The 27,883-nt window shown below is 43.0% G+C and overlaps 1 protein-coding gene across 1 annotated transcript; it reads right to left on the reverse strand.

Moving 5' to 3' along the window:
- Window positions 1–55: 55 nt before the first annotated feature.
- On the reverse strand, window positions 56–27,883 carry LOC128979121 (zinc finger protein 131-like). The gene is given in 7 exon segments (XM_054397223.1): window positions 56–101; window positions 103–707; window positions 3,289–3,419; window positions 21,105–21,787; window positions 22,789–22,933; window positions 26,166–26,267; window positions 27,760–27,883. Coding segments are annotated over 7 exon segments (1,821 nt in total). The 5' UTR covers window positions 27,869–27,883.

Raw genomic sequence — 27,883 nt, forward strand, 5'->3', positions numbered from 1 at the left:
AAACAAAAATAATCAGGTATTTTATTCCTAAACCTGCACAGTGTGGTTATTTGTCCTAGTCATCCACCTTTTCATTCTGTGTGTTCACTAACTGTTGAGTTTAAGTCTTCATCTTGTTTGTGATCTTCCTTATCTATATTATCTATGTGACTAATTTCCTTTTGTTTTGCTTCTCCTTGATCCACACTTTCATATTCTACTTGTTCCAGGTCTGTTCCACCTATAAGTTCTGTCTGTACGTCTTCCATCTGTATTTGATTTACATGCTGAACATGTAACTGCTCCACATGAACTTCAGCACCTTGTTCAGTCTGAAAGTGTTCAACTTCCAAGTAACTAATTTGCACCTGTTCTTGCAGTTCCTCCATCTGTGTGCCTTTCACTTGACTGTTCTACATGAGATCTTGATGCATCTGTTCCACAGTTACCTGTGCAGGATCCACTCGTACCTGAATTACTGGTAGGACATGGACTTGCTCCACTTGTTCTATTATAGTCATTGATGTTACTGGTTCAGCTTCCACTGGAAGAACCTGTTCTGTCACTATTTGTTCTGAAATATTGTGCATGTCTTTGAGATGCCTTCTCAGCTCACTACCTTGCATAAACCACAAATCACATAAGGTACAGTGGTTGGGTTTGTCACCGGTGTGTATTACTAAGTGATCTTTAAATTGATCCCAGCTGTTAAACACACTGTTACAAACCTGAAACAAAATATACAGTATGTCAAACAGTGTCAACAGAAATATGACGAAGTATAGTGCCTACTTCAGATCACAGCTTTGCATAGTGTAGCTTCTTGCTACTTGGATTTAAAAGCAAACAAACAAAAATAACAACAAAAAACCCCAAACAACACCCCCCCCAACCACAAAACCCAAACAAACCAACCCCTCCCTCCCCCAAACAATAAGAAAAACAAACCCCCCCGAACCCCACATATGTTACAGGTAAAACCTGAGAAGTCAGCTTCAGATGAACAAAAGACCTAGTATTTATTTATTTTTAAAAATCAGTGTGCCATTTGGGAATTGTGCATACATAGGATAGCTACAAAATTTATGAGTCAGTACAGCATTTGAAAGTTTTCTTATTTTAACCTTATGTGAAATTTACATACAGATTCATGTCCAAATAGATGCCTGGTGCTAGAATTCTGTGTAAAAAACTATTTATGCAATAATATTGTATGATGAAAGTATAGTACAAACCACCCTTTTACTGAAGTTCTAGATGCAATACTACTAGCCAACATTTTCCTTATCAGCTTTCATTTGTTCATGGCATTGTAAGATTTATCTGGCTATACTAAAGTTTCAATTTTGCCATTTAAAAAAAATACTTGAGTGGTTTCAGCAAATAAAAATCACTTAAAACTCCATCCCTTTTAACTCTCTTCCAGATAAAAGTACTGCTTTGACTGCAGACATACTATTTTCACAAAGCACTTGAGTACACTTCCTTCCCTTCAGCTGACACTGAGGTAAGTGGCCTGAAAACAACACACAGAGGACTGCAGAAATGAATCAGATGCCAGGGTAGAAGAGAGAGAAGAGCAGAGTTAAGCTTGGAGTAAAGAAACAGGCTCAGGGGTCTTTGTCCATTCAAGTGTTCTTAGCTGCAGAAATAAGTGTTTCACTGTTGGCAAATACTTTTGAAACAGAACGTTCCATCTCAATTTTCAGCAACAGCACAGAAGGATGATGGAGTATCTGGCAGGGAATAACTCAAGCAACAAGTCTGTGTAATGGAGTTGAATATCCCCCATTTTGCTGTTGAATTCTTAAAGCCATGTTTGTGATGATAACAATGTGCTTTTTGTCTGCCACCCCCCCGTGCTCATGCTGTAGAAAGAAGTTGCAACATACACTTCTTAAAATACTAACCTCATAGATAAGCACTCAAAATTACTTATTCATACATTTAATTACTATTAGTAATGTCCAAGCACATAATTACTGTTCTTGCCACGTAGAGCCTAATTCAGTACTAAAAGCATACAATGAAGAGCACCAAAAGTGCTCATTGAGAAGTGCAGTTTTGTTTTCTTCTCTTTGTTCAGTGAGTCAAGATTTTATGTATTCAACACTATTCAAATTTAGTTCTAAAGAGAAAAAAAAATTAAGAAAAATTTATCCAAGAATTTCTGTAGTTGCTGTAGGCTGAAATAACACTAACTCACATTCACAGTATCTGTAACAAAGCTGTGGTGAGGTGAAGCAATTAAATCAGAGTGTCACAAAAACAAAACAGTATCTTCAAATGAAGCTACTAGGGACATTTTTGTGTTACAGACCAGTTCTCATGTTCAAAACAAACTTATCTTTAAATCCAAGCTATGCTCCCAAGAATTAACTTCAGACTAGCATAACAGCTAAATGATGCAACAGCATCAGTGAAACTTCTGATTAAATTATTTGATTAGCAACACAGAATTCATTCATCTCCTGCACTATTCATTGCTTTCTGTGAATATGTTCACTGCATTTTTTTTAACAAATAAAGCAAATATCCAGCAGTTTTCTTTACTGCACAACCCAATTTAACCTCAAACCACAGCCATCCTGTGAAATGAATAAGGTGAAAGCCTTAAGAGAGGAAGAGTGTGAAGTGTGTTCTTATTTATGACTGTCACAGCAGTGGAACACCAAAATGGCAAATAAAAATGATATGATCAACCTCAGCTCTCATATTTTCTAGCTTTTCAGAATCAACTATTAAAATCTAAGGAACATTCTTCTGAATAGTTTTTCAAATGTCAGCTACATATAGTGACTAAGTACTCCAGCTATCCATCTACAGCATTTATATTTGCTTAAAAGACATTGCAGATTATCATCATAAATTGGAATGACTTTCGAGACAAAGTCAATATATTGGTATTAAACAGAAGAATAATAAAATAAGAAATAAAATAGTACTTTGTATTTTGGACTTTAGTGAAGCATGCTCACAAACACAAAACGCCTAGGTCAGTGCATCAAGAACCTTGAAAAGGAAGCAGAAAGATCAGTAAGATGCAGATGAACACTCACCTACCCAGAAGAATCTTTCTGATAAACAAGGTATTATGAAGTTCCATATCAGTAATTCCATATTTTAAATAGAACTATTTAGATAAAATAATTTGCCCTCATGTTGTGGTCGAATGCAATTTTGATAATTTATATCACTAAAAATAGTTAGTAGAGATATAAGCCTACTCTTGTTACATTTCCTGCTCAATACTCCCTCAGCACAGGAAGGAAAGATCTAGTCTCAGACTCCACTGCTTCCATTACCCACCTGACATTCGTACAGCTTCTTTCTTCCCTTTTTAGCTCCAGCTCCAGACTGACAGGCCATTAGGTGACATTTGAGCGTGCTATTCCTAGCAAAATGTTCATGGCAGTTTGGACATTCAAATGGTTTTTCACCTGTTAAAACAGACACAGGGATTTGTAAGCATATAAAGCCAGTGAGTTTTGATCAGCTCTCACTTCTTCCCTTCTCCCTTTTGTGTAGGTTGATGAATATGCCGTAAAGGCATGTCCAATTGTATTATTCTACAGAAGAAGAGAAAGACATTCTATTTAAAATTTATTTACGAAAACAAAAGGGCAAAAACATAACGGGAAGCGTGACTCTCATTTATAAAAGACAAAACAAAACACGTACTGGTTTGAGGCCAGACAGATCCTCTCTTGCCCCAAGAGGGACAGAAGAATGACACTCACACAAACGGATTGGAGAGTGATGGAAAGTTTAAATGGAAAAGCAATTGGTGAAACTACAAAACACTACAAAGCATAGTGACAAGAACATCCCAAAGCATAGAGAGTCCCTTACCTAACACCCAAAGGCTTCCCAATTCTTCCTTTCTCCCACCTGAAGGTATACCCAAAACCCCCAGGGCTCTTTCTTCCCCCTCCCACTGCTAGGCTAGTCTCAGGCTGGCCAGGTCTGAGACTGCCCCCCCCCCCCCCCCCCTTTCTCCTCCGGGCATTAGGCCTAAACACGCCTAAGAGGCCTTGAGATACTCCCCTACTGTTACCCGATAGGAAGCATCTCCCACAGGAGCAGAGAGGGAAGAAAGAGGAAGAAAATGACTTTGCAGATGAATTTACAGGGGGCAGGATTTATGGGTAGAAATATGCCGTTTCCTGTGTCCACTTTATTGGGTGGACACTCGGAACACCAGAGGTGTAGCTTATATGGCAGTAACAGGAGGCACCCAGCCTAAACTGCCACAAAACCCCATAAACAAACAACAATGTAATATAATTCCCAGTGCAACTTAAAGTACATTTAGGTTTTTATGGAAGTTAGATTACTGTTCTGATGAAATATCTTAAAGAAATATCAGTTATTTCTCTCTTTTCACCTGATAATATTCACAGTGAAAGATTCAATATTAGTATATACAAAGTGACACAGTAAAGACACATGGTCACTGGCTGTAGTGACCATGAAGCAGTTGAATTTAAGATCCTCAGGGCAACCAGAAGGACGTATCCTAAACTTACAAACCTAGACTTTAGGCGTGCAGACTGGGATCGCTTCAGGGATATGCTGGCCAAAGTATCGTGGGACAAAGCCCTAGACGGAAGAGGGGCCGAGGACAGCTGGTCAGTATTCAAGGATCAACTCCTCTGTGTCCAGGAGCAATATATACCAACAAAGGGGAAACCAGGGAAGAATGCTAGGAGGTCTGCCTGGATGAGCAAGGAGCTCCTGGACATGCTATCACTTAACAGGAAACTTTACAAGGAGTAGAAGAAAGGACAGCAAGAATGGGGAGCATATAAGGAAGCTGCTTGAGCAGCAAGTGTGAAGGTTTTTAAGACTGTCTTTTTAATTTTTCTTCACAAAGTTCGAGCAGAGAAAGTGAAAGAATGTAAATAAATCACTATTGGGTGTAAGAAAGCAAAATGAAGATTATTGGAAACGCTTCCATTGGAGAGGTAGAAATGTTTAAGAACTACTACTCAAAACAAGCTGGGGGAGTTGGGCAGTTCTCAGCTTGCTCAGCTTCTCTATGCCTGCTTCTTCTTTTCTGGCTGAAGATAACACACTGACCTTGACGAGCTAAGTCTAACAGCCTCTCTGCTTCTTGACTCTCTGCCTTCTGACAGGGGGGTCTGGGGGGATTCCTTCTAGCTGAGGTGGGAGGCCCCTTGGGGGAAGCAAAGGCGGCTTGGTTGTGCTTTTCTGTTGATTGTACACATTTGTAAATGTTGTAAATATTGTATATTTGTACACATTCATTGCATTTCACCATAGATTAAAGTTTTGCTTGTAAATACAGCTTTCATTTCCTTCCAGACTGAGCTAGCCTGGTTATTGTCAGTGTGGGATGGGGATATCAGCTCTCACGCAGTTACAGCAAGAGATCTGGTTAAGAAAGCCAAGGCACAGTTTGAACTGAATCTAGCCAGGGAGGTCAAAGGGAACACCACTAATTTCTACAGGTATATTAATGGTAAAAAGAAGACTAGAGAAGGTGTACGACCCCTCAGAAAGGAAACACTGGAGCTGGTGACAAGTGACATGGAGAAGGCTGAGGTTCTCAATGACTTCTTTAACCTCAGTCTTCACTGCAAAGGCCTCCAGCCCAACTCCTGGAATCATGGAAGAAAATGGCAGGGACTGGAAGGAAGAACTGCCCATCATAAGTGAAGATCAGGTTCGTGATCACCTGAAGAACCTGAAAGTGTTCAAGTCCATGGGACCTGACGGGATACACCCATGGATACTGAAAGAACTGGCAGATGAGGTTGCTAAACCCTTCTCTATTATATTCTGAAAGTCATGGCAGTCCGGTGAAGTCCCCACTGACTGGAAAAGGGGAAACATAACTCCCATTTTCAAAAAGGGGAAGAAGGAAGAACCAGGGAACCACAGGCCAGTCAGTCTCACCTCTGTGCCCAGCGAGATCATGGAGCAGATCCTCCTGGAGGCACTACTGAGACAGAAGAATAGTGAAGAGGTGATTTGGTACAGTCAGCATGGCTTCACCAAGGGCAAATCCTGCCTGACAAACCTGGTGGACTTCTATGACAAGGTCACAACATTAATAGATGAGGGGCGAGCAACTGATGCCATTTACCTGGACCTGAGCAAAGCCTTCGACACTGTCCCACACCACATCCTGGTCTCCAAACTGGTGACACATGGGTTTGATGGGTGGACCACTAGATGGATAAAGAACTGGCTTGGTGGCTGCATCCAAAGAGTGACTGTCAATGGCTCCATGTCCCAGTGGAGGCCAGTGACAAGCGGAGGCCCTTAGGGATCAGTCCTGTGACCAGTCGTTTAACATCGTTTTCGGTGACATGGACAGTGGCACTGGGTGCACCCTCAGCAAGTTTGCTGATGACGACAAGCTGTGTGGTGCAGCAGACATGCTGGAGGGAAGGGATGCCATCCAGAATGACCTTGACAGGCTGGAGAGGTGGGCACAAGCCAACCTCATGAGGTTCAACAAGACCAAGTTTAAGATCCTGCATCTGGGTTGAGGCAATCCCAAGCACAAATACAGGCTGGGCAGTGACTGGCTGGAGAGCAGCCCTGAGGAGAGGGACTTAGGGGTGCTGGTAGCTGAGAAGCTCAACATGAGCTGTCAATGTGCACTTGCATCCCAGAAAGCCAACCAGATCCTGGGCTGCATCAGGAGAAGTGTGGCCAGCAGGTCAAGGGAGGTGATTCTTCCCCTCTACTCCGCTCTGGTGAGACCCCACCTGGAATACTGCATCCAGTTCTGGAGGCCCTATTACAAAAGGGATATGGACATGCTCGAGCGTGTTCAGAGAAGGGTTACGAGGATGATCAGAGGGCTGGAGCACCTCTCCTATGAGGAGAGACTGAAAGAGTTGGGGCTGTTCAGTCTGGAGAAGAGAAGGCTCTGACGTGACCTTATTGTGGCCTTCCAGTATCTGAAGGGGGCCTACAAGAAAGCTGGGGAGGAACTTTTTAGGCTATCAGGTAGTGACAGGACTAGGGGGAATGGAACAAAGCTGCAAGTGGGTAGATTCAGGCTGGAAGTGAGGAAGAAGTTCTTTCCCATGAGAGTGGTGAGAGCCTGGAATGGGTTGCCCAGGGAGGTGGTTGAGGCCCCATCCCTGGAGGTGTTTAAGGCCAAGCTGAATGAGGCTCTGGCCAGCCTGATCTAGTGCGGGGTGTCCCTGCCCATGGCAGGGGGTTGGAACTAGATGATCCTTGTGGTCCCTTCCAATCCTGACTGATTCTATGATTCTATAAATAATAAAGTTTTATTTTCAAGAACAATAAGAGCTTATGCTTGAGAGCTGAAAATGAGCTCCAGAAAAAAGTTTCCTTGACCATGAAGTAGCAATGCATTTGTGTTAAAACAAACAAAACAAACCTCAAAGTAGTATATTTTTACCATCATCGAGTAGTAACAAAAAGTAGTTAGTGTCTCTGTTTACTAATTTTATCATGCACAAAACAATGAAATTCAAGGAAATTAAAGAAATTACAAACAGTGTGTTCCTTCTGAAATTCTGATAATTCATCTGTGGAGGTACCAATACTCACATAACTATTGAAACAAACTACTTAATGAACTGCAAAAGAGGCTGAGATATTACTGCGAGTAACATAAGAATTTGTTTTAGCTAGATTAAGATCTTACATTTTCAAGAATGCAGCAGTTACTGACTCCTGAAATGGAAAGCAAATAAACCTGTATTTTCAGAAATAAAGAAATTCAGAAGTGCCTAACTAACTTTAAAAAGAAATCCACAAGTAGTCTATGATTCTCACTTATATACCTAAAGGCCACAGAAAAATATTAAATGGCAGCAATATTTTCCTTAACTGTTATCAAAGGCTATGTTTTTGGAGACTGTTTGCTACAGGTAATACAGTGGATGCTGTATTAGTCTCGTAGATCAAAAATCATGGACTTTGCATGAGCAACCAAATACATTGGTAAGCCAAGAGGATACTACCGAACAAAACTCACACCACAGACCTTCACCTGCCCTGAGATTTGGTCACATTTAATGAGTTACTTGGAACAAGGCACCAGGTAGTCAAGGACAGATTTATTCTGTTCTTACTAAAATTCTTCAAAGCATTCTTCCAAAAAGTACCTGAAAGGGAAACTTCAATGACAACAGTGCTAATATCCAAAGGCTAAAAGACATTGTGTGACTTCTTGCACAGTTGTTGGAGTGTGGTGGGCTTGAATTCCCCTTCCACATTAACAACTCCAGACTAGCTCAGTTCAGAAGCAAATGAAGCTGTATTTACAGGCAAAACTACAATATATAATGAAATGCAACAAATACGTACAAATATACACTATTCACAACATTTACAAATATGTACAATTAACAGAAAAACACAACAAAGCCCCCTGGTCCCAGAGGGGCCCTGCTTCTTTCCCCCTGCCTTCCCCAGACCCCCCTGGCAGAAGGAAGAAAGACAACAATCAGAAAGGTTGTTAAACTTAGTTTTTCAAGGTCAGTATGCGGGTGTGTGTTATCTCCAAAAGCCAGAAGAGAAACGCAGAACTGCCCAGCAGAGAAACACCATACAGACAGACTGAGAGACTGCCTGTATTTTGTTTTGTGTATTGACTCTTAAACATTTCTCTCTCTCCAATGGAAGTGTTTAGAATAATCATTATTTTGCTTTCTTACATCCAATAGTGATTTATTTACACTCTTTCACCTTTCTGCTCGAACTCTGTGAGAAGAAATTAAAGGCATAGCCTTAAAACCACCACAACAGTGCAAATCAATGCTGCAACCTCAGCTGCACTAGAAAACAGAGAGCATGTCACCCTATATCTAGCTTGAGAAACTAGGGTTGCTAGGGAAAGGGATCCTCAATCCATCCCACATCAAGGCCAATGATACTAAGAGACATCCTGGGCCTGGAGTTAGACCAGAGGCTGGAAAGTGCAGAATAAGGGAACTTCAATCAGTAAATCAGCTTCAATGGAGGCCCAACTTAACTGCCTCTACACCAATGCACTGAGCATGGGGAATAAGCAAGACGACCTACAAAACATATGCATGTCTGCAGGAGCTATGATGACATTGGCATCACTAAGACATGGTGGGATGGCTCTCACAACTGGAGCATAGAAATACAGTTTGCGAGTTCTTCAGGAAAGAGGCAGGGGAGAAGGAGAGGGGGTGTTGCCTTGTACATCAAGGACCAACTGGAGTCCATGAAGCTCCATCTGGGGATGGATGAAGAGCTGACTGAGAACTTATGGGTGAGGAAGGCAAGGGAAAGAGACATCATAGTGGGGGTTCTGCTACAGGCCACCTGACCAGGAAGACCGAGTGGATGAGGCCCTCTATAAACAGATAGGAGCATCTTTGTGTTCAAAAGCCCTGGCTCTCATGGGAGATTTCAACCACCCAGATATCTGTTGGAAGGACAACACAGCAGGGTACCAGCACTCTAAGAGGTTCCTGGAGTGCATTGATGATAACTTTCTCTTCTAAGTGGTAAAGGAATCCACAAGAAAAGGTGCTATCCTGGACCTTGTCCTCACCAAAAAGGAGGGGCTATTGAGTGATGTGCCTTGGCTGCAGCGACCATGAAATTGTAGAGTTTAAGATCCTCAAGGAATCAAAATGGGTGAGCTGAAATTCCCCCCCCACCGACAATAACCAGGCTAGCTCAGTCTGGAAGCAAATGAAAAGCTGTATTTACAAGCAAAGTCTAAAATCTACAATGAAATGCAATGAATATGTACAAATATACAAAATTCACAACATTCACAAATATATACAATCAACAGAAAAAGCACAATCGATCTCCCTTTGCTTCCCCCAAAGGGGACCCTCCCAAAGGGAGCCTCCCTCTCTCCCAGGAGCTTCCCCCCAGACCCCCCTGGACAGAGAAGCAGAGTTAGTTAAGCAGAAAGTTGTTAACTTAGCTGCCAAGGTCAGTGTGTTATCTTCAGCCAGAAGAGAAGAAGAAAACAGCAGCCAGACAGCCCAGCAACTGCCCCCACTGCCGAACGCAGAATGTGCCGAATGCCTACTTTGTTTTGGGTAATAGTTCTTAAACATTTCTATCTATCCAATGGAAGTGTTTAGAACAATCGTTATTTTGCTTTCTTACACCCAATAGTGACTTATTTACATTCTTTCACTTTCTCTGTTCTGAACTTTGCAAGGAAAAATTAAAAAGACAGTTTCAAACCATCACAGTCCACCCCTTCTAAACAATTCCATTGGCTGCTACTATCATTTATCTAATCTAAAATAATATCTACAACACTAGGTGAATAAAGACCATAGTCCATTCCGGCTATTTCAGATGTAGATGATTCAAAAGAGTCAAATCACAGGAAAAACAGCAAACAGCTTGTTTCCTCGCAGACGGAGCGAAGAAAGGAACAGGGACTCTCAGGTGACTCAGGGCTCTGAGGGTTCGTGCACCGTAAATCTCATGGGCTCTCCTCTTGGGCGCGATGCTGTATCTGCGCAACACTCTGAATTTAACCTCTCTCAGCCAAAGTTAGATTTCTTTGTGGAATACATTGAATTTCACCATTTTCTTGCATCACCCAATAGGTGTGACCAGGACCTTCAGCAGAAACCACCCCTCGGACAGGTTTGGCCTCTCCTGAAGGAGAAAATACCCAAACAGTTTTGCCTAACAGATTCTTTTCTCTGATAACAGGAACTCTATCACCTTCCTCCTTTCGTAACAAATCTGATTGGGCAGGTCCAGCTCGATTCACTGAACCTCTACTATTCACCAACCAGGTTGCTTGTGCTAAATGTTTCTCCCAGTTTTTCAAGGATCCACCCCCCATGGCTTTGAGAGTGGTTTTCAGCAAACCGTTGTAGCGTTCGATCTTCCCTGCAGCTGGTGCATAGTAGGGAATGTGGAATATCCACTCGATGCCATGCTCTTTGGCCCAGTTTTTTACAAGATTGTTCTTGAAATGAGTTCCGTTGTCCGACTCAATCCTCTCTGGAGTTCCGTGTCTCCACAGGATTTGTCTCTCCAGGCCAAGAATGGTGTTACGTGCAGTTGCATGAGGAACTGGATAAGTTTCCAGCCATCCAGTGCTTGCCTCTACCATAGTCAGCACATACTGCTTACCAGATCGAGAACGAGGTAGAGTGATGTAGTCAATCTGCCAGGCTTCACCATACTTGTACTTGGACCATCGGTCACCGTACCACAAGGGCTTGATCCGCTTTGCCTGCTTAATAGCAGCACAAATGTCACAGTCATGGATGACTTGTGTGATAGCATCCATGGAAATGTCAATGGATCTGTCACGAGCCCATCGGTAGGTTGCATCTCTGCCTTGATGTCCTGACGAGTCATGGGCCCACCGAGCTAAGAACAGCTCACCTCGGTGTTTCCAGTCAAGATCAGGATCAGAGTTTGTGTCCACCTGGGAAACTCTTGCAGCTAGATCTGCCTGATGGTTGTGTTGTTGTTCCTCAGTAGCTTTGCTCTTAGGAATGTGAGCATCGATGTGTCTCACTTTCACTGGGATTCTCTCAATGCGAGCAGCAATGTCTTGCCACAGATCTGCAGCCCAGATTGGCTTTCCTTTCCTCTGCCAGCCATTCTTCTTCCAGTCTTTCAGCCAACCCCACAAGGCATTGGCTACCATCCACGAGTCGGTGTAGAGATAAAGCTTTGGCCATCTCTCACGTTCAGCTACGTTAAGAGCTAGCTGGACAGCTTTTACCTCTGCGAATTGACTGGATTCTCCTTCTCCATCTCTCGCTTCTGCAACTCTGCGCGTTGGACTCCACACTGCAGATTTCCACCTCCGCTTGTTCCCAACAAGACGACAGGAACCGTCTGTGAACAAAGCATATCTCTTTTCATCATCAGACAGATCACTGTAAGGAGGAGCTTCCTCAGCACGAGTTACTCTCTCCTCTGGAGGTTTTGCACAGCTTGTGCCTTCTGGCCAGTTTGTGATCACCTCCACCAAACCAGGCCTTTCGAGATTTCCCATTCGAGCTCGCTGTGTTATCAGAGCCATCCACTTAGACCAGGTAGCATCTGTTGCATGATGTGGTGAAGAACCTTTGCCTTTGAACATCCAATTCAGAACTGTCAATCTAGGAGCTAGAAGAAGTTGTGACTCAGTTCCGATCACTTCAGAAGCAGCTTTCACTCCTTCATAAGCAGCTAAAATCTCTTTCTCTGTTGGAGTGTAGTTTGCCTCTGAGCCTCTGTAGCCACGACCCCAGAAACCAAGAGGACGTCCTCGTGTCTCCCCTGGAGCTCTTTGCCATAAGCTCCAGGTTGGACCATTGTCACTCGCGGCCGTGTACAGAATGTTCTTAATGTCTGGACCAGTTCGGACAGGTCCCAGACCCATCGCTTGGACTACCTCTCGCTTGATCTGGTCAAAGGCTGCTTGTTGCTCAGGACCCCATTGGAAACTGTTTCTCTTTCGAGTCACATCATAGAGAGGTTTCACAATCTGACTGTATCCAGGAATGTGCAGTCTCCAAAATCCCACTATGCCTAAGAAACGCAGAGTTTCTTTCTTGTTGGTGGGATTTGCCATGGTGGAGACTCTGTTTATCACATCCATTGGGATGTGACGGCGACCATCTTGCCACCGCACTCCCAGAAACTGGATTTCTCTGGCAGGTCCTTTCACCTTGTCTCGCTTGATAGCGAAACCGGCTTGCAAGAGAATGTCAAGGATTTTGTTACCTTTCTCGAAGACTTCTTCAGCAGTCTCACCCCAGACGATGATGTCATCGATGAACTGAATGTGTTCTGGAGCTCCACCTTTCTCCAAAGCATCATGGATCACTGCATGGCAGATGGTTGAACTGTGAATCCACCCCTGGGGCAAACGATTGAATGTGTACTGAATGCCTCTCCAGGTGAAAGCAAACTGAGGCCTGCATTCCTCTGCTATGGGAATAGAGAAGAAAGCATTAGCAATGTCTATGGTAGCATACCATTTGGCCTGCTTGGATTCCAGCTCATATTGGAGTTCCATCATGTCTGGTACAGCTGCACTCATGGGTGGAGTTACTTCGTTCAAGGCACGGAAATCAACTGTCAGACGCCACTCTCCATTCTGCTTTCTCACTGGCCAGATTGGACTGTTGAAAGGTGAATGAGTTTTGCTGATGACCTTCTGACTCTCCAACTGATGAATCAAGTTTTGAATGGGCACCAAAGAGTCACGGTTGGTTCTGTATTGTCTGTGATGCACAGTTTGAGAAGCAACCGGCAGCTTTACATCCTCTATCTCATGTTGTCCCACAACTGCAGATTCATCTGAAAGCTCAGGTCTAATGGACAACTTCAATTTTCCTCCATCAGTTTCTACAGTTGCTATTCCAAAAGCCCATTTGTAACCCTTAGGGTCTTTAAAACGCCCTTCTCTCAGAAAGTCAATTCCCAAAATACAAGGTGCATTAGGTCCTGTTACAATAGTATGTTTCTTCCACTGCTTCCCAGTTAAACTTATATCAACCTCTATCTTAAACAACTCTTGAGACCCACCAGTGACTCCCTGAATAGTTATAGATTCTCCCCCTTGATAATTTGATGGTATTATGGTGCACTGAGCTCCTGTGTCAACCAAGGCCCTGTACTTCTGAAATTTTGAAGTGCCAGGCCACTGGATGTACACATCCCAATAGATTCTGTTATCTCCATTCTCCCTTACCTCCCCCTGGCGGAAGGCAGGGCACCCCTAATGGTGGGGATTACCTCCACATGTACAGCCGGCACAACGTCCAGCACCAGAATTAGGATCACTGTTGGAGCTATCAGAGTTGTTCTGGGAAACTGAGGAAGCGACAGCTACCCTCCTGGTATTGCTACCTCGGGATCTGCCCCTCTGCAGCTCCCGTAACCTCTTGAAAAGATCAGAAGTTGGTTGACCATCCCATCTGTTCATGTTCTCACCAAACTGATCACGCAGAGTTATCCAGATACTGCCACGTGATTGCCTCTGCTGTCTGTTTTGGTTTGACCTATTCTGGAATGGCCTCCTTGGAGCACGTCTGTTCCTAACAGCTGAAACTTGTATCCATCTGGAGGAAGAGGAATCAGAATCATCCCCCTTCATCAAGTTGGATATGGAGGTTTTAAGTTCCTCCTTCAGCTCTTTCATGCAATTCTCCATCTTTCCAGACAGAGTTTCAATGGCTGAAACCAAAGAAGTACGTGCAAGACTATCCTCCAACTGCCTCATTTGGTCAGTGAAATGGCCAACAGTAGGAGGTGCTCCACCATAATTTCTTGCCACAATCCTGCTTGCCAGAATAGTGGCATAATTAGGAGGAGCAAGCTTAATGAGCTTTTTGGCAAGGCCTGTTCCAACAGGAATTTCATCAGGATTCAGAGTCTTATGATCTCCATACATTACTTCTCTCACAGCAAACTCTCTCAGACGCTTGATTCCCTCAGCTATTGTGGTCCAAGGCTTAGGGTTCCATGGTAAATCATCTCTGCTGGGGTACCTCAGTGAGACTGCCAGTAGGAGGCGTGCCCACAGAGAAACTTTACCAATGCACTTGCCTAGATGCCTGTCTATGCCTGTATCCTTTGAGAGCATCCCCAACTGCGAGGCCGACTTGTCACCTACCACCAATGCTGGGGCTCCCATATCAAAACACCTGGCTAGCCAAGACAGGACTGGCTCATTATCTCCTCTGATGTAATCCTTCCTCACATGTCTAATTTCCTGTCTGGGTGCATTAGCTGACTGTATGTCATCCTCATCATCATCATCATCATCATCATCCTGAGGTCGCTGTCCCCATAATCCTATTTTAATCCTCCGTTGAATTTCTTTGAGTTCAGAGGCACTACCAGCAGTTGCTAATCTACCAGGGTCTACATCCTGACCTACATCTCCATCATCCATGTGGGGTCTCAAGAGGTCTACCAGAGTTTTAAGGCTAACCCTCTCTTCCTCATCAGAAGGATCTTTCTTGAGAGAGGGACCCTGAGTAGAAGGACCCTCATCTCCATCTGCACCATCTCCTGCAGCATCTGCATCTCCTCCTGCAGCTCCTTTACGCTTTCTGCTTACAGTGGCCACCAAATTTACTGGCTTGGTTTTCACATTCACAGCAGAGTTGGAAGAGCAAGTAGCCTTATGTCTTTCTTGACACAGTGCTATCAGTAGCCATATGATTATTCCAAGAAGCAACAAATTTAAGATTAAGGCTAGTACAAGATATCTAGGGTACCACTGGTTACAAAGACCCTCTGTAGTTGTAAGAGGAGTAACAAACTCATATGTGTCTGCTAGCAGATCCATAGTTGAGTTACCATAGCTTCTTAGCCCAATAAGACCATAACAGAATTCACCAACATTCAGTAACTTGTTCTTAACCCAAAGAAACGACTTATATGCCACGTATCTCACAATCTTGTCTATCATGCAGGAAACAGCCCATCTGTAGACAATCACACTGATAACAGAGGAAATAAAATTACTCAAAATCCAAAACAGCTTCATTTTGCTTCCTAATCTGAGCAGAAATAAATCAAACAACTATCGAGCCCCGAGTTGGAGCGCCAAAAATAAAAAGTGTGTCGGTGTGAGCTGAAATTCCCCCCCCACCGACAATAACCAGGCTAGCTCAGTCTGGAAGCAAATGAAAAGCTGTATTTACAAGCAAAGTCTAAAATCTACAATGAAATGCAATGAATATGTACAAATATACAAAATTCACAACATTCACAAATATATACAATCAACAGAAAAAGCACAATCGATCTCCCTTTGCTTCCCCCAAAGGGGACCCTCCCAAAGGGAGCCTCCCTCTCTCCCAGGAGCTTCCCCCCGAGACCCCCCTGGACAGAGAAGCAGAGTTAGTTAAGCAGAAAGTTGTTAACTTAGCTGCCAAGGTCAGTGTGTTATCTTCAGCCAGAAGAGAAGAAGAAAACAGCAGCCAGACAGCCCAGCAACTGCCCCCACTGCCGAACGCAGAATGTGCCGGACGCCTACTTTGTTTTGGGTAATAGTTCTTAAACATTTCTATCTATCCAATGGAAGTGTTTAGAACAATCGTTATTTTGCTTTCTTACACCCAATAGTGACTTATTTACATTCTTTCACTTTCTCTGTTCTGAACTTTGCAAGGAAAAATTAAAAAGACAGTTTCAAACCATCACAGTGCAAAGCAAGCTCACTCTTCTGGACTTCAAGAGAGCAGACTTCATCCTCTTAAGGAATCTGCTTGACAGAGTATCAATGGGATAAAGCCCTGGAGGGAAGAGAAGTCCAAGAAAACTGGTCAATATTCGAGGACCATCTCCTCCAAGCTCAGGAGCAATGCATCTCAAGCAAAAAGAAGGCAGGCAAGAATGCTAGGAGGCCAGCATGGATGAACAAGGTGCTCGTGGACTTACTTGAGTACAAAAAGAGAGTCTATAGGGAGTGGAAGCAAGAATGGGCCACATGGCAGGATTACAAAGTTCTCCAAGCAGCCAGGGATCAGATTAGGGAAGCAAAAGCACAGAGATTCAAATTTGACAAAGGGGAACAAGAAGAATTTCTTCAGGTACATCGGCAACAAAAGGAAGGCTAAGGAAGATGCGGGGCCTCTCCAGAATCAAAATGGAGACCTGGTCATGAGGGATATGGAGAAAACTGAGGTACTCAATGATTACTTTGCCTCAGTCCTCACCAGCAAAGCTCTAGCTGCACCACCCAAGCTCCAGAAGGCAAAGATAGGGACTAGGAAATGGAAGATCCACACACTATAAGCGAAGAAGAGGTTTGAGCCCATCTAAAGAACTTGAAGGTGCACAAGTCCATGAGGCCTTTATGAGATCCACCTGTGGGTCCTGAAGGAGCTGGCAGATGAAGTTGCGAAGCCATCATATTCGAAAGGTTATGGCAGTCTGGTGAAGTTCCTGCTGACTGGAAAAGGGGAAATATAACCCCCATCTTCAAAAAGAGAAAAAAGGAAGATCCCGGAAACTATAGGCCAGTCAGTCTCACCTCTGTGCCTGTCATGATCATGGAGCAGATCCTCCTGAAGGCTTTGCTAAGGCATATGGAAAATGAAGAAGAGGTGATTGGTGGTTACCAACATGGCTTCACCAAGGGCAAATCATGCCTGATGAACTTGGTGGCCTTTTATGATGGAGTTACAGCATCAGTAGATAAGGGAAGAGTAAATGATGCCATCTACTTGGACATGTGTAAAGCATTTGACACTGTCCCACATGACATCCTGGTCACTAAACTGGAAAAACATGGACTTGAGGGATGGACCACTCACTGGATAAGGAATTGGCTGGAAGGTCAGAGAGTTGCCATCAACAGCTCTATATCCAAATGGAGACCAGTGACAAGTGGCATCCATCAGGGGTCAGTACTGGGACCAGTGCTGTTTAACATTTTAATCAGTGATATGGACAGCAGAATTGAGTGCACCTTCAGCCAGCAGAATTGAGTGCACCTTCAGCAAGTTTGCAGATGACACCAAGCTGTGTGGTCTGGTTCACATGCTGGAGGGAAGTGATGCCATCCAGAGGGACTCGGACAGGCTTGAGAGGTAGGCCCATGCAAACCCTATGAAGTTAGACAAGGCCAAGTGCAAGGTGAGTTGGGGCAATCCCAAGCACAAATATAGGCTGGGCAATGAGTTGCTGGTTTCATTTTAAGCTTAAGGCTTTCAAAAGCCTTAAGGGAAAGGCAAGGAGTCAAAAAAGGCTGGGTACTCTTTATGAAGGAATTCTTGAAGGCATAGGAACAGGCCATCCCTATGTCCTGGAAGATGGGCCAGAGAGGAAGGAGACCTTCATGGCTAAATAGAGAGCTTTGTCTGGAGCTCAGGAACAAGAGGAGAGTTTATGCCCTTTGGAAGAGGGGGGAGGCCACTCAGATGGACCTCATGAAGTTCATGAAGCCAACCTCATGAAGTTCAACAAGGTCCTACACCTGGGTTGGGAGTGGGTGGAGAGCAGTCTTGAGGAGAAGAACTTAGGGGTGTCAGTTCATGAGAAACTCAACATGAGCCAGCAATGTGCACTTCAGCCCAGAAAGCCAACTGTATCCTGGGCTGAATCAAAATAAGTGTGACCAGCAGGATGAAGGAGGTTATTCTCCCCCTCTACTTTCATGAGACCCCACCTGGAATACTGCACCCAGTTCTGGTGTCCCCAGCATAAGAAGGACATCGAACTGCTTGAGTGGGTCTAGAGGAAAGCCATGAAGATGATCAGAGGGCTGGAGCACCTCCCCTATGTGGGAGTTGGGGGTGTTCAGCCTGGAGAAAAGAAGGCTCCAGGTAGACCTTATAGCAGCCTTCCAGTATGTGAAGAGGGCCTACAAGAAAGGTGGGAAGGGACTTTTAAACTTGAGAAGGGTAGATTTATACTAGATATTAGAAAGAAATTCCTTACAGTGAGAGTGGTGAGACACTGGAACAGGTTGCCCAGGGAGGTCATGGATTCCCCCTCCCTGAAGGTGTTCAAGGCCAGGTTGGATGACACCTTGAGCAACCTGGTCCAGTGGAAGGTGTCCTGGCCCACAGCAGGGGGGTTGGAACTAGATGATCTTTAAGGTCCCTTTCAACCCAAACCATTCTATGATTAAGATGTGGTGACCAATCTGATCTCCTTCTATGACAAGATGACCCACCTGGTGGATGAAGGAAAGCCTGCTGATGTTATCTACCTTGACTTTAGTAAGGCCACTGAGAGTTTCCCACAGCATCCTCCTGGAGAAACTGTCTGCTCATGGCTTGGACAGACACACTCTTTGTTGGGTGAAAAACTGGCTGAATGGCCGGGCCCAAAGAGTTGTGGTGAATTGGAGTTAAATCCAGTTGGCGGCCAGTTACAAATGGTATTCTCCAGGGCTCAGTACTGAGGCCAGTTCTGTTTAGCATCTTTATCAGTGATTTGGATGAGGGGATCAAGTGCACCCTCAGTAAGTTTGCAGATGACACCAAGTTGGGTGGGTGTGTTGATATACTGGAGGGCAGGGAGGCTCTGCAGAGAGATCTGGACATACTGGATAGATGGGTTGAGGCTAACAGTATGAGATTCAACAATGTCAAGTGTCGAGTGCTGCACCCAGGCCACAACGACCCCATGCAACATTACAGGCTTGGGGATGAGTGGCTGGTGAGCTGCACAGTGGAGAAGGACCTGGGGTGCTGATTGACAGCTGGCTGAATATGAGCCAGCAGTGTGTTCAGATGGCCCAAAAGGCCAATGGCATCCTGGCTTGCATCAGGAATAGTGTGGTTAGCAGGTCTAGGGATGTGATTGTCCCCCTCTACTAGGCCCTGGTGAAGGCCACACCTTGAATACTGTATTCAGTTTTGGGCCCCTCACTACAAGAAGGACATTGGGGTGCTGGAGCATGTCCAAAGAAGAGTAACTAAGATGGTGAAGGGCCTTTAACACAAGTCTTATGAGGAACAGCTTAGGGAAGTAGGGTTGTTTAGTCTTCAGAAGAGGAGGCTTCATTGCCCTCTACAACTACCTCAAAGGAGGTTGAAGTGAGGTGAGGGTTGGTCTCACATGCAACAAGTGACAGGACAAGAGGAAATGGCCTCAAGTTGTGCCAAGGGAGGTTCAGGTTGGATATTAGGAAAAAATTCTTCACAGAAAGGGTTATAAAGCATTGGAACAGGCTGACCAGAGAGGTGGTGGAGTCACCATCCCTAGAGCTATTTAAAAGACGTATGGATGTGATGCTTAGGGACGTAGTTTAGTGGTACTGTTTTTACCAGTAGTTATGGGATTGTGAACTCCAGGCAAGCAGCTGGATGTGATGATCTCAAGGGTCTCTTCCAACCTTGACAGTTCTACAATTCTATGATTAAAATGCTGAACTGGAAATAATTACATTACATGTGCTATACCTGTATCAATAAATATTTACAAAGTACTCTGCATCTCCTGTGATATGCTAAGTTGCTTCATCACCAAAATCCTTTGTCACAACAGCAACCAACATACTGTGATATTTGGGCTACTCTGTTAATCTGCCACAAACTTTTCTCTCAAAATAAAAAGCTACTTCAAAAGAAAGCTACTTCTGTTAAGTAGCTTGTATTTGGCATCATCATAATGGAGAAACACTCCCTACTTCATAGGGAATAAGGATTTGCCAAAGACTTTTTATAAATGCAACTTTTAAGGGGTTATTTGGAGTAGACTGGTTATGGTGTCATATATCAATACTCAGCAGTCCCATACACAGATGCAAAAAAGTTCCAATTAAAAGGCTTTAGCAACAACAACAAGCCACAGAAGAAATAGGACTGCTACACTCCATTAAATTCTTACTGATGGCTCATGACCAACATAAACAAAACCATCTGAAAGATCAGGAAAATATATATTTTACAATCATAGAGTCATCTATATAATTCTCAGTATGTATTCAGATAGTACAGACTTTTCAATGAGATGAAGAAATAGCATCTTAACCTCCCATATCATATAGAAGAAGGAGCACAAGTAATTTTGTACTCAAAAGAAGCTATCCAGATTTGAGGGGAAGATTTTACAGTAACAAAGCCTACTATAGTCACTAGAAATGTTTTGCTATGTTAATTAACAAAGAAAAAGAAATCATAGATGAGATGTCAAAAGCAAGGATGAAACTTTCAGACAAGATGGTACAAGAGAGAGTTGTTAGAGGAGTATTTTATGCCTAATGCATTAATAGGCATTTGCTCAGAAGTTCTGTTAAAGAAACCCTTTAAACTGTGTGTTCCACTGAGAATCTCACAGTTCAGATGATATTTGAACAGAAATATTTACTAGTAAAAATGTGAAAACATAAGTAGCTCCTCAGTTTAGTACTTTCAAAGAAACAATTTGGGAAAACACATTTAAAATTTAATAGACTTCAGAGAGAAGCTTCATTAGTGCTTTCTGGTTTTAGATGGCTATTTTTAACTACCCCAATTCTTAAAGTTAATATGAATGGAAAAAATAATTAAACAAAACAACAAAACTCAATGAAACAAAAAACCCCCAAAACTCAGCATTTTAGTTGTAACCAGAAGCCAAATATTCCTAGTACTTGTGTTTCCTTCAGTATATTTTCTATTTTGCCAAAACTTGCAAAACCCCAAAATACTAAAGGCAAAGGCACAAGTACAGGACCACAGCAGTGCTCTTACCTGTGTGCTTCCGGAGGTGCTCTTTAAAATGTCCAAAGTGGTCAAACTGCTTATTACAGTACTGGCATATATGTATCTTTTTGCCAGGTCTTTGCTTCTTGCTGGCACCACCTTCATCTAGGTGGTAACAGGTGAAGTGCTGTTTCAAAGCACTCTCTCGTAGGTACCTTTTATTGCATATGTCACACTTGTAACTCTCAGTAGAGTGTGTTTTCATGTGTTCCTTAAAATGGTAAAACAATTTAAATGAACGGTTACATTTCTCACAGTGGAATAAATTCTTCATGTGTGACAGCTGAAGTTCCACAGTTTCAATACCTTCTACCTGTTTGCATGAGGGATCAGTTGCACCATCACCTTCTTGAATCTGGCGTTTTGTCTCTCCCTGACGATACTTACTGGTGATATCTGCCAAAAGAGCCAAGGCAGATTCATCTGATGTACCTGTTGTCTGTAGGTACTTTATAGATTGCTCTGCAGAAGCTACTTCAAGCGTTTCAGTGCTGTCATCTTCCACTTCGATTGTCCCCTCAGCAATCTCAACCTCAATTTCAACAGGCTCCGAATCTGCAGATGGCAGTGTTTCTGTGATAACATTAGAGGTTTCAGCTATCTTCCTCTTTTTCAGTTTATATTTACCTTGCATTTGATTTGATTCTAAGGGTGATGAATTTTCTTTGTTCCTGCAAAGCATTTGCATAAACATATAAGTGTTTATAACAATTCCTGCCTGATACTGAGCTTCTGCTTTAAACACTTGCAGTTATTTCTCAAAGAAGCTGAATGATGACCACATAACCTGCATGCATTTCAAAAGCTAATTTATCTATACTTAATCTATACTCCTTAGAGCTGTAAAATAGCATGGTTAAAGTTGTGGAGCCTTTGACTTAAGGTTACTAAAGTGTTTTAAACATCTCCACTTGAACAATATACACATCAAGAAGAAAGGCCAGTTAGCTTAATGGCATAGACTTATCTAAGAAACTTGCAAAATTCTGTACCTGGAAAGAAAACTTCCCCAAAGGAAGTTCTTTGGACTGTCTACTCAGAAATAAGATTCAAGTTCTTCCTATGCTATTCACCTCTTAAGTTTTGGAGTACATGTAATTGCCTGCAGTGCTTACAGCTTAAAGAGTATTCTGGTTTAATTTTATGGGCAGATAAAAGGTGCCACAGCAACATTTGATTAAGTACTGATCCCATACAAAAAAAGACTGTAACAATTACATTTGTTTAAGAAGTCTGAGAGATTAATTTTGCACCAGGTTTTAAAATCACTGCTTATTCTCTTGAAAACAGAAAGCTGCATGAAATCAAAACACCAGCACAAACTTGTTAATGTGACATCATCACTGTACACTGAGCTCTCAATCAGGTGTGGGCAATCAGACAACACAGAGATCTAGTATTAGTTACCACAAAGTCACAGCCCTACGTCTGCAACATTTACCAACCATGCTACTTGTCGTTGAGTTCCAGCTCAAAGAATGTGATATTCAATTTTTTAGCCTTTATAATTCTGACCCATATCTTATAGTAGAAGAGTACATGGTCCCATGCAAGTTTAGGGGGTTCCAGGATAAAGAACAGCACTATGAAATACTGGCAGTCAGCTCTCATAAAAGGATTCTTAAGACTTTATGTTTCAGTGTTGGGAAAAAAAAGAGGCTTATGCATTTACCTGATTTCAAGTGCTTTGATGGCTTCTAACATCTGTAGATATTCAGCTGCTTTCCAAACATCATTTGCTTCTTCCTCACCTTGGACCATTAGTTTTGCTGTATAGGTGAACTCAATTAGGTGACGAAAAGCCATGTTACTTACACCTGTTTACAAGCAAGAAAAACTACTTTTTTAGCAATTCCACAGTCTTGCACACTTGTCTGCTCACCATTTTGCTCACAATTCTTTGACAGAGTTTCATAAAGATGCCACCTTTGGTAGGCTCACATTGCAATAAAAAAACTACTATAGAAGCATGTGAATCCAGAACAACTACAGAATCATGCCAATATATTTTTACAACTCCATTAACAGCAAGAAGAGAGTCAAGGAGAATCTCCAACCTTTATTGGATGTGGGGGGGAATTTAACGCTGCCTTTGCTTCAGTCCTTAATAGTCAGACCATTTATATCCTCAGGGCATTCAGCCCCCTGAGCTGGAAGACAGGGGCAGAGAGCAGAATAAACCCCTGTATCGGTGCGAGCTGAAATTCCCCCCCTACCGACAATAACCAGGCTAGCCCAGTCTGGAAGCAAATGAAGGCTGTATTTACAAGCAGAGAAATGCAATGAATATGGACAAATATACAAAATTCACAACATTTACAATATATATATATAATCAACAGAAAAAGCACAACCGATCTCCCTCTGCTTCCCCCCAAGGGGACCCTCCCAAAGGGGACTCCCTCTCCCAGGAGCTTCCCCCCAAGACCCCCCTGGACAGAGAAGCAGAGTTAGTTAAGCAGAAAGTTGTTAACTTAGCTGCCAAGGTCAGTACGTGTTATCTTCAGCCAGAAGAGAAGAAGAAACAGCAGCCAGACAGCCCAGCAACTGCCCCCACTGCAGAACGCAGAATGTGCAGAGTGCCCCACTTTGTTTTGGGTAATAGTTCTTAAACATTTCTATCTATCCAACGGAAGTGTTTAGAACAATCATTATTTTGCTTTCTTACACCCAATAGTGACTTATTTATACTCTTTCACTTTCTCTGTTCTGAACTTTGCAAGGGAAAATTAAAAAGACAGTTTCAAACCATCACAACCCCCCATAATCCAGGAGAAAGCAGTTAACAACCTGCTACACCACCTGGACACCTACAAGTCTATGGGGCTGGACGGGATCCACCCAAGAGTATTGAGGGTGCTGGCAGAGAAGGTTGCCAAGCCACTCTCCATCATTTATCAGCAGTCCTGGTTAACATGGAAGATGCCAGACAACTGGAGGCTTGCCAATGTGATGGCCATCTACAAGAGCCAGAAGGAGGATCCAGGGAAATACAGGCCTGTCAGCCTGACCTCAGTATGGGGAAAGATTATGGACCAGTTCATCTTGAGCATGCTCACATGGCACATGCAAGACAACCAGGGAATCAGACCCAGCCAACACGGTTCATGAAAGGCAGGTTTTGCTTGACCAATGTGATCTCTTTCCATGACCAGGTGACTCACTTAGTGGATGAGGGAAAGGCTGTGGATATTGCCTACTTGGACTTCAGTAAAGCCTTTGACACTGTCTCCCACAGCTGGCAGCTCATGGATTACAGGTGTATTTTTGCTGGGTACAAACGTGTCTGGACAGCCCAAACCAGAATTCTAGTGAATGGAGTTAAGTCCCGTTGGTGGCCAGTCGCAAGTGGTATTCTCCAGGGCTCAGGCCAGTCTTGTTTACCATCTTTATCACTGATCTGAACAAGGGGATTGAGTGCTCTCAGTAAGTTTGCAGATGACACCAAGTTGGGTGGGAGTGTTGATCTGTCTGAAGGTAGGAAGGCTCTACAGAGGGATCTGGATGGGCTGGCTTGACAGGCCAAGGTCAGTTTTATGAGGTTTAACAAGGCCAAGTGCCAGGTCCTGCACTTGGGTCACAAGAACCCCACACAATGCTGTGGGCTTGGGGGAGAGTGGTTGGAAAGTGTATTCAGTTTTAGGCCCCTCACTACAAGAAGGACATTGAGGTGTTAGAGCATGTCCAGAGAATGGCAATGAAGCTAGCGAAGGGCTGGGAGTACAGGTCTGATGAGGAATGGCTGAAGGAACTGGGGTTGTTTAGTCTGGAGAAGAGGAGGCTGAGGAGACCTCATTGCTCTCTACAACTACCTGAAAGGAGGTTTTAGTGAGGTGGGGGTCAGTTTCTTCTCCCAAGTAACTAGCGATAGGACTAGAGGAAATGGCCTCAAGTCACACCAGGGGAGGTTTAGACTAAATATTAGGAAAAATTTCTTTACTGAAAGAGTGGTCACCCATTGGAACAGTCTGCCCAGGGAAGTGGTGGAGTCACCATCCCTGGAAGTGTCCAAAAAACGTATAGACATGGTATTTCAGGATGTGGCTTAGTGGACAGGGTGGTGGTGAGCTGACAGTTGGACTTGATGAACTTAGAGGTCTTTCTCAACCTTAATGATTCTATGATTGTATTCTATGCCACAACAAAGATAAAAGGAAAGATAAGATGGACAAAAATCTCTCAAGAGACCTCTGAGCAGCAAGCTAGCAGAAGCTGAAGTACTGTTCCAGAAAATTGCTTCTTGCCTGTTCTTGCACCCCAGCCAAGCCCTCTTTTTCTTTTTAATTTTTTCTTCAAGAGAAGTTTCTTCTGCTGACAATAGCTACCTGTATTGGTTTTGTCTGGGATAGAGTTAAATTCTTCATAGTAGCTTGTCTGGGGCTGTTTTGGATTTGTGCTGAAATAGTATTAGCATTAACCAAAACATCCTTGTATCGCCAAACAGTGCTTACACAAAGTCAGGGTCTTTTTTGCTCCTCACACGGCCCTGTCAGTGAGTAGATTAGAGGTGCATAAGAAGTTGAGAGGGGACACAGCTGGAGCAGTTGACCCCAACTGACCAAAGGGATATTCCATGTCATATGACATCATGCTCAGCAATAAAACTGGGGGAGGGGTGTGGAGGTGAGCCAAGGGGCCATTGCTCAGGGACTGGCTGGGCATCAAGTCAGTTGGTGACAGTCAACTGCTTTCATTTGCATCACTTTTTTTTTTTCTTTCCTTTCTCTGTTATTTTTTTCTCTTTTCCTCACCATTACAATAACAATTAAAAAAAAATTCTAATTTTTAAACTCTTAATCTCAACCCATGAGTTTCTTTTACCCTTCAGATTCTCTCCCCCTCCCACTGGTGGGGAAATGAGTGAGCCTGGCTGCCTAGTTGCTGGCCAGAGTTAAACTATGACATTACCTCAGAACAACTCAAGAGCTGAGATCTAGAAAACTAATCAATATGACAAAGCATGCATTTAAACCCATATCAAGGATACTACACTCATTTTGAGCTTGGGCACACAACTCTGAAGATTTTTATTTGCATGAACTGGGCTACCTTCAATCTCCACCAAGGGCTCCTGGGTGAAATCTTGGAAGAATTTGTAGAAGAACTGGCTACAGGCAGCAAGAACAGCCTTATGAGCTTTGAAATGGTGACCTACAAAGAGAAAAAAATAATTGGTTTAGGATAACACCTTCCTTACTCATAGTGCAGAATAAGTACAGATGCAGAGAACAGCTGCAGAACCACCCAGTCTACAAATCTCTTCCAGCAACATATAGTCACTTAGTATGTCTCTTTGTAACATGGGATACCACTTCAGCTAGCCTGTCCCATCTCATGCAGATCCTTGCTGACATCACTGACCTTGCTGAAGCCCTGCAACTCAATCAGCTGGAGGACTCACTCCAGAGTATTTCACTTTTCAGATATTTATGTTATGGGAAACTACTGTGCAAACTTTTTCCTGCATGCCTTGGGCTCAGCTCTCAGGTTTTATCCAGGCTCTGCTTGAATGTGTTCTTACATACAGATGCATTTTATCATTATTTCTGTCAGCATAAAGACCCCTGTAGAACAGAAGTAGTTCTGCTCTGTTCCTCCTGTTTTTCAGACTATTTCCCATCATTGTGTTGGCTTCTCCCTGGTGTAGGCATGAACATTCATAATGCTCCATAGAATAGAGGTAAGAAGCAACATGGATTAGAACTACACAGCTACACCAAAAAAAAAATCCAGTTTCGAGCTCAACACGTGGATTTAGTAACACTAGAGCAGGAACAAACATTCAGGATAAATTTTGTGCAAGTGCTGTCAGTGAAACTATGGCAATTCCAGAAGAGTAATTTTTTTTTCTTAATTTGCTTAATTGTCTCTAATCCAGACTCTGTCCTTTTAAGGATCAGGTGGTACTCCATTGGCTAGGTCTGTCCAACTAGACGCTGCCTATCTTTCTTGAAGTGCTCATATGTTCTAAGACATGTTTTGGATAAGAAGCAATCTTGGGTGATCAATCAGATACTACCTTTTCTAATGAAACAATAAGCACTTATATCTCCATCTTCCTTTTAAACTGATACTTGTGTCTTTAGAACACATAGAAAAAGGAAAACGTAAAAGAAAGATAATAGTTTTACCCTGGTTTAAATATATATTAAAATAGCAGGCAGATACCAGAGAAGTAAGAAGGTAATCTTATTTCAAGTTGTGTTTGGGTTTTTTGGGGGGATCTTCTTTGGGGTTTGTCTGTTTAAAAAAACCCAAACAAACAAAGCAATCAACCAATATTTGTATAAGTTCTCTGCATACAAACAGTCAGCTTAAGTTAAGGAAAAATATATATTTTTACTATGTTTTGGAAATCCATAGACAACATGTTAAACATATACAACAGTTTCAAAGTGGGCTTTGACCTGAAAACATTTAGCCCTCTGTTTGGAAAGGCAGAAGCAAAATTATTAATCACTGCTGGAGACTCTGTTCAGCCCAAGATTTTAAATGAAACTCTGCAATCAACTCGCACACCAATACAGAACCAAGAATTTGTTAGCAACCCAGTTTGACAGCTGACCCATGACAAACTCAACAGCTTCCCAGCACAGCTTTCAGAATTCTCTGTATATCGACTGCTTCTCAGGCTTGTACATACCATCGACAATTAGAGTGATATCCGTAAACTGGTCCTGCTCACGTTGTTCATTTAGTCTATCCAAAATAACTTTATAGTGTTCAGGGAATTCCTGGATACATTCCATCATTTTCTCAGATTCCGT

Source organism: Indicator indicator, chromosome W (assembly GCF_027791375.1).
Source record: "Indicator indicator isolate 239-I01 chromosome W, UM_Iind_1.1, whole genome shotgun sequence".
NCBI lineage: Eukaryota > Metazoa > Chordata > Aves > Piciformes > Indicatoridae > Indicator > Indicator indicator.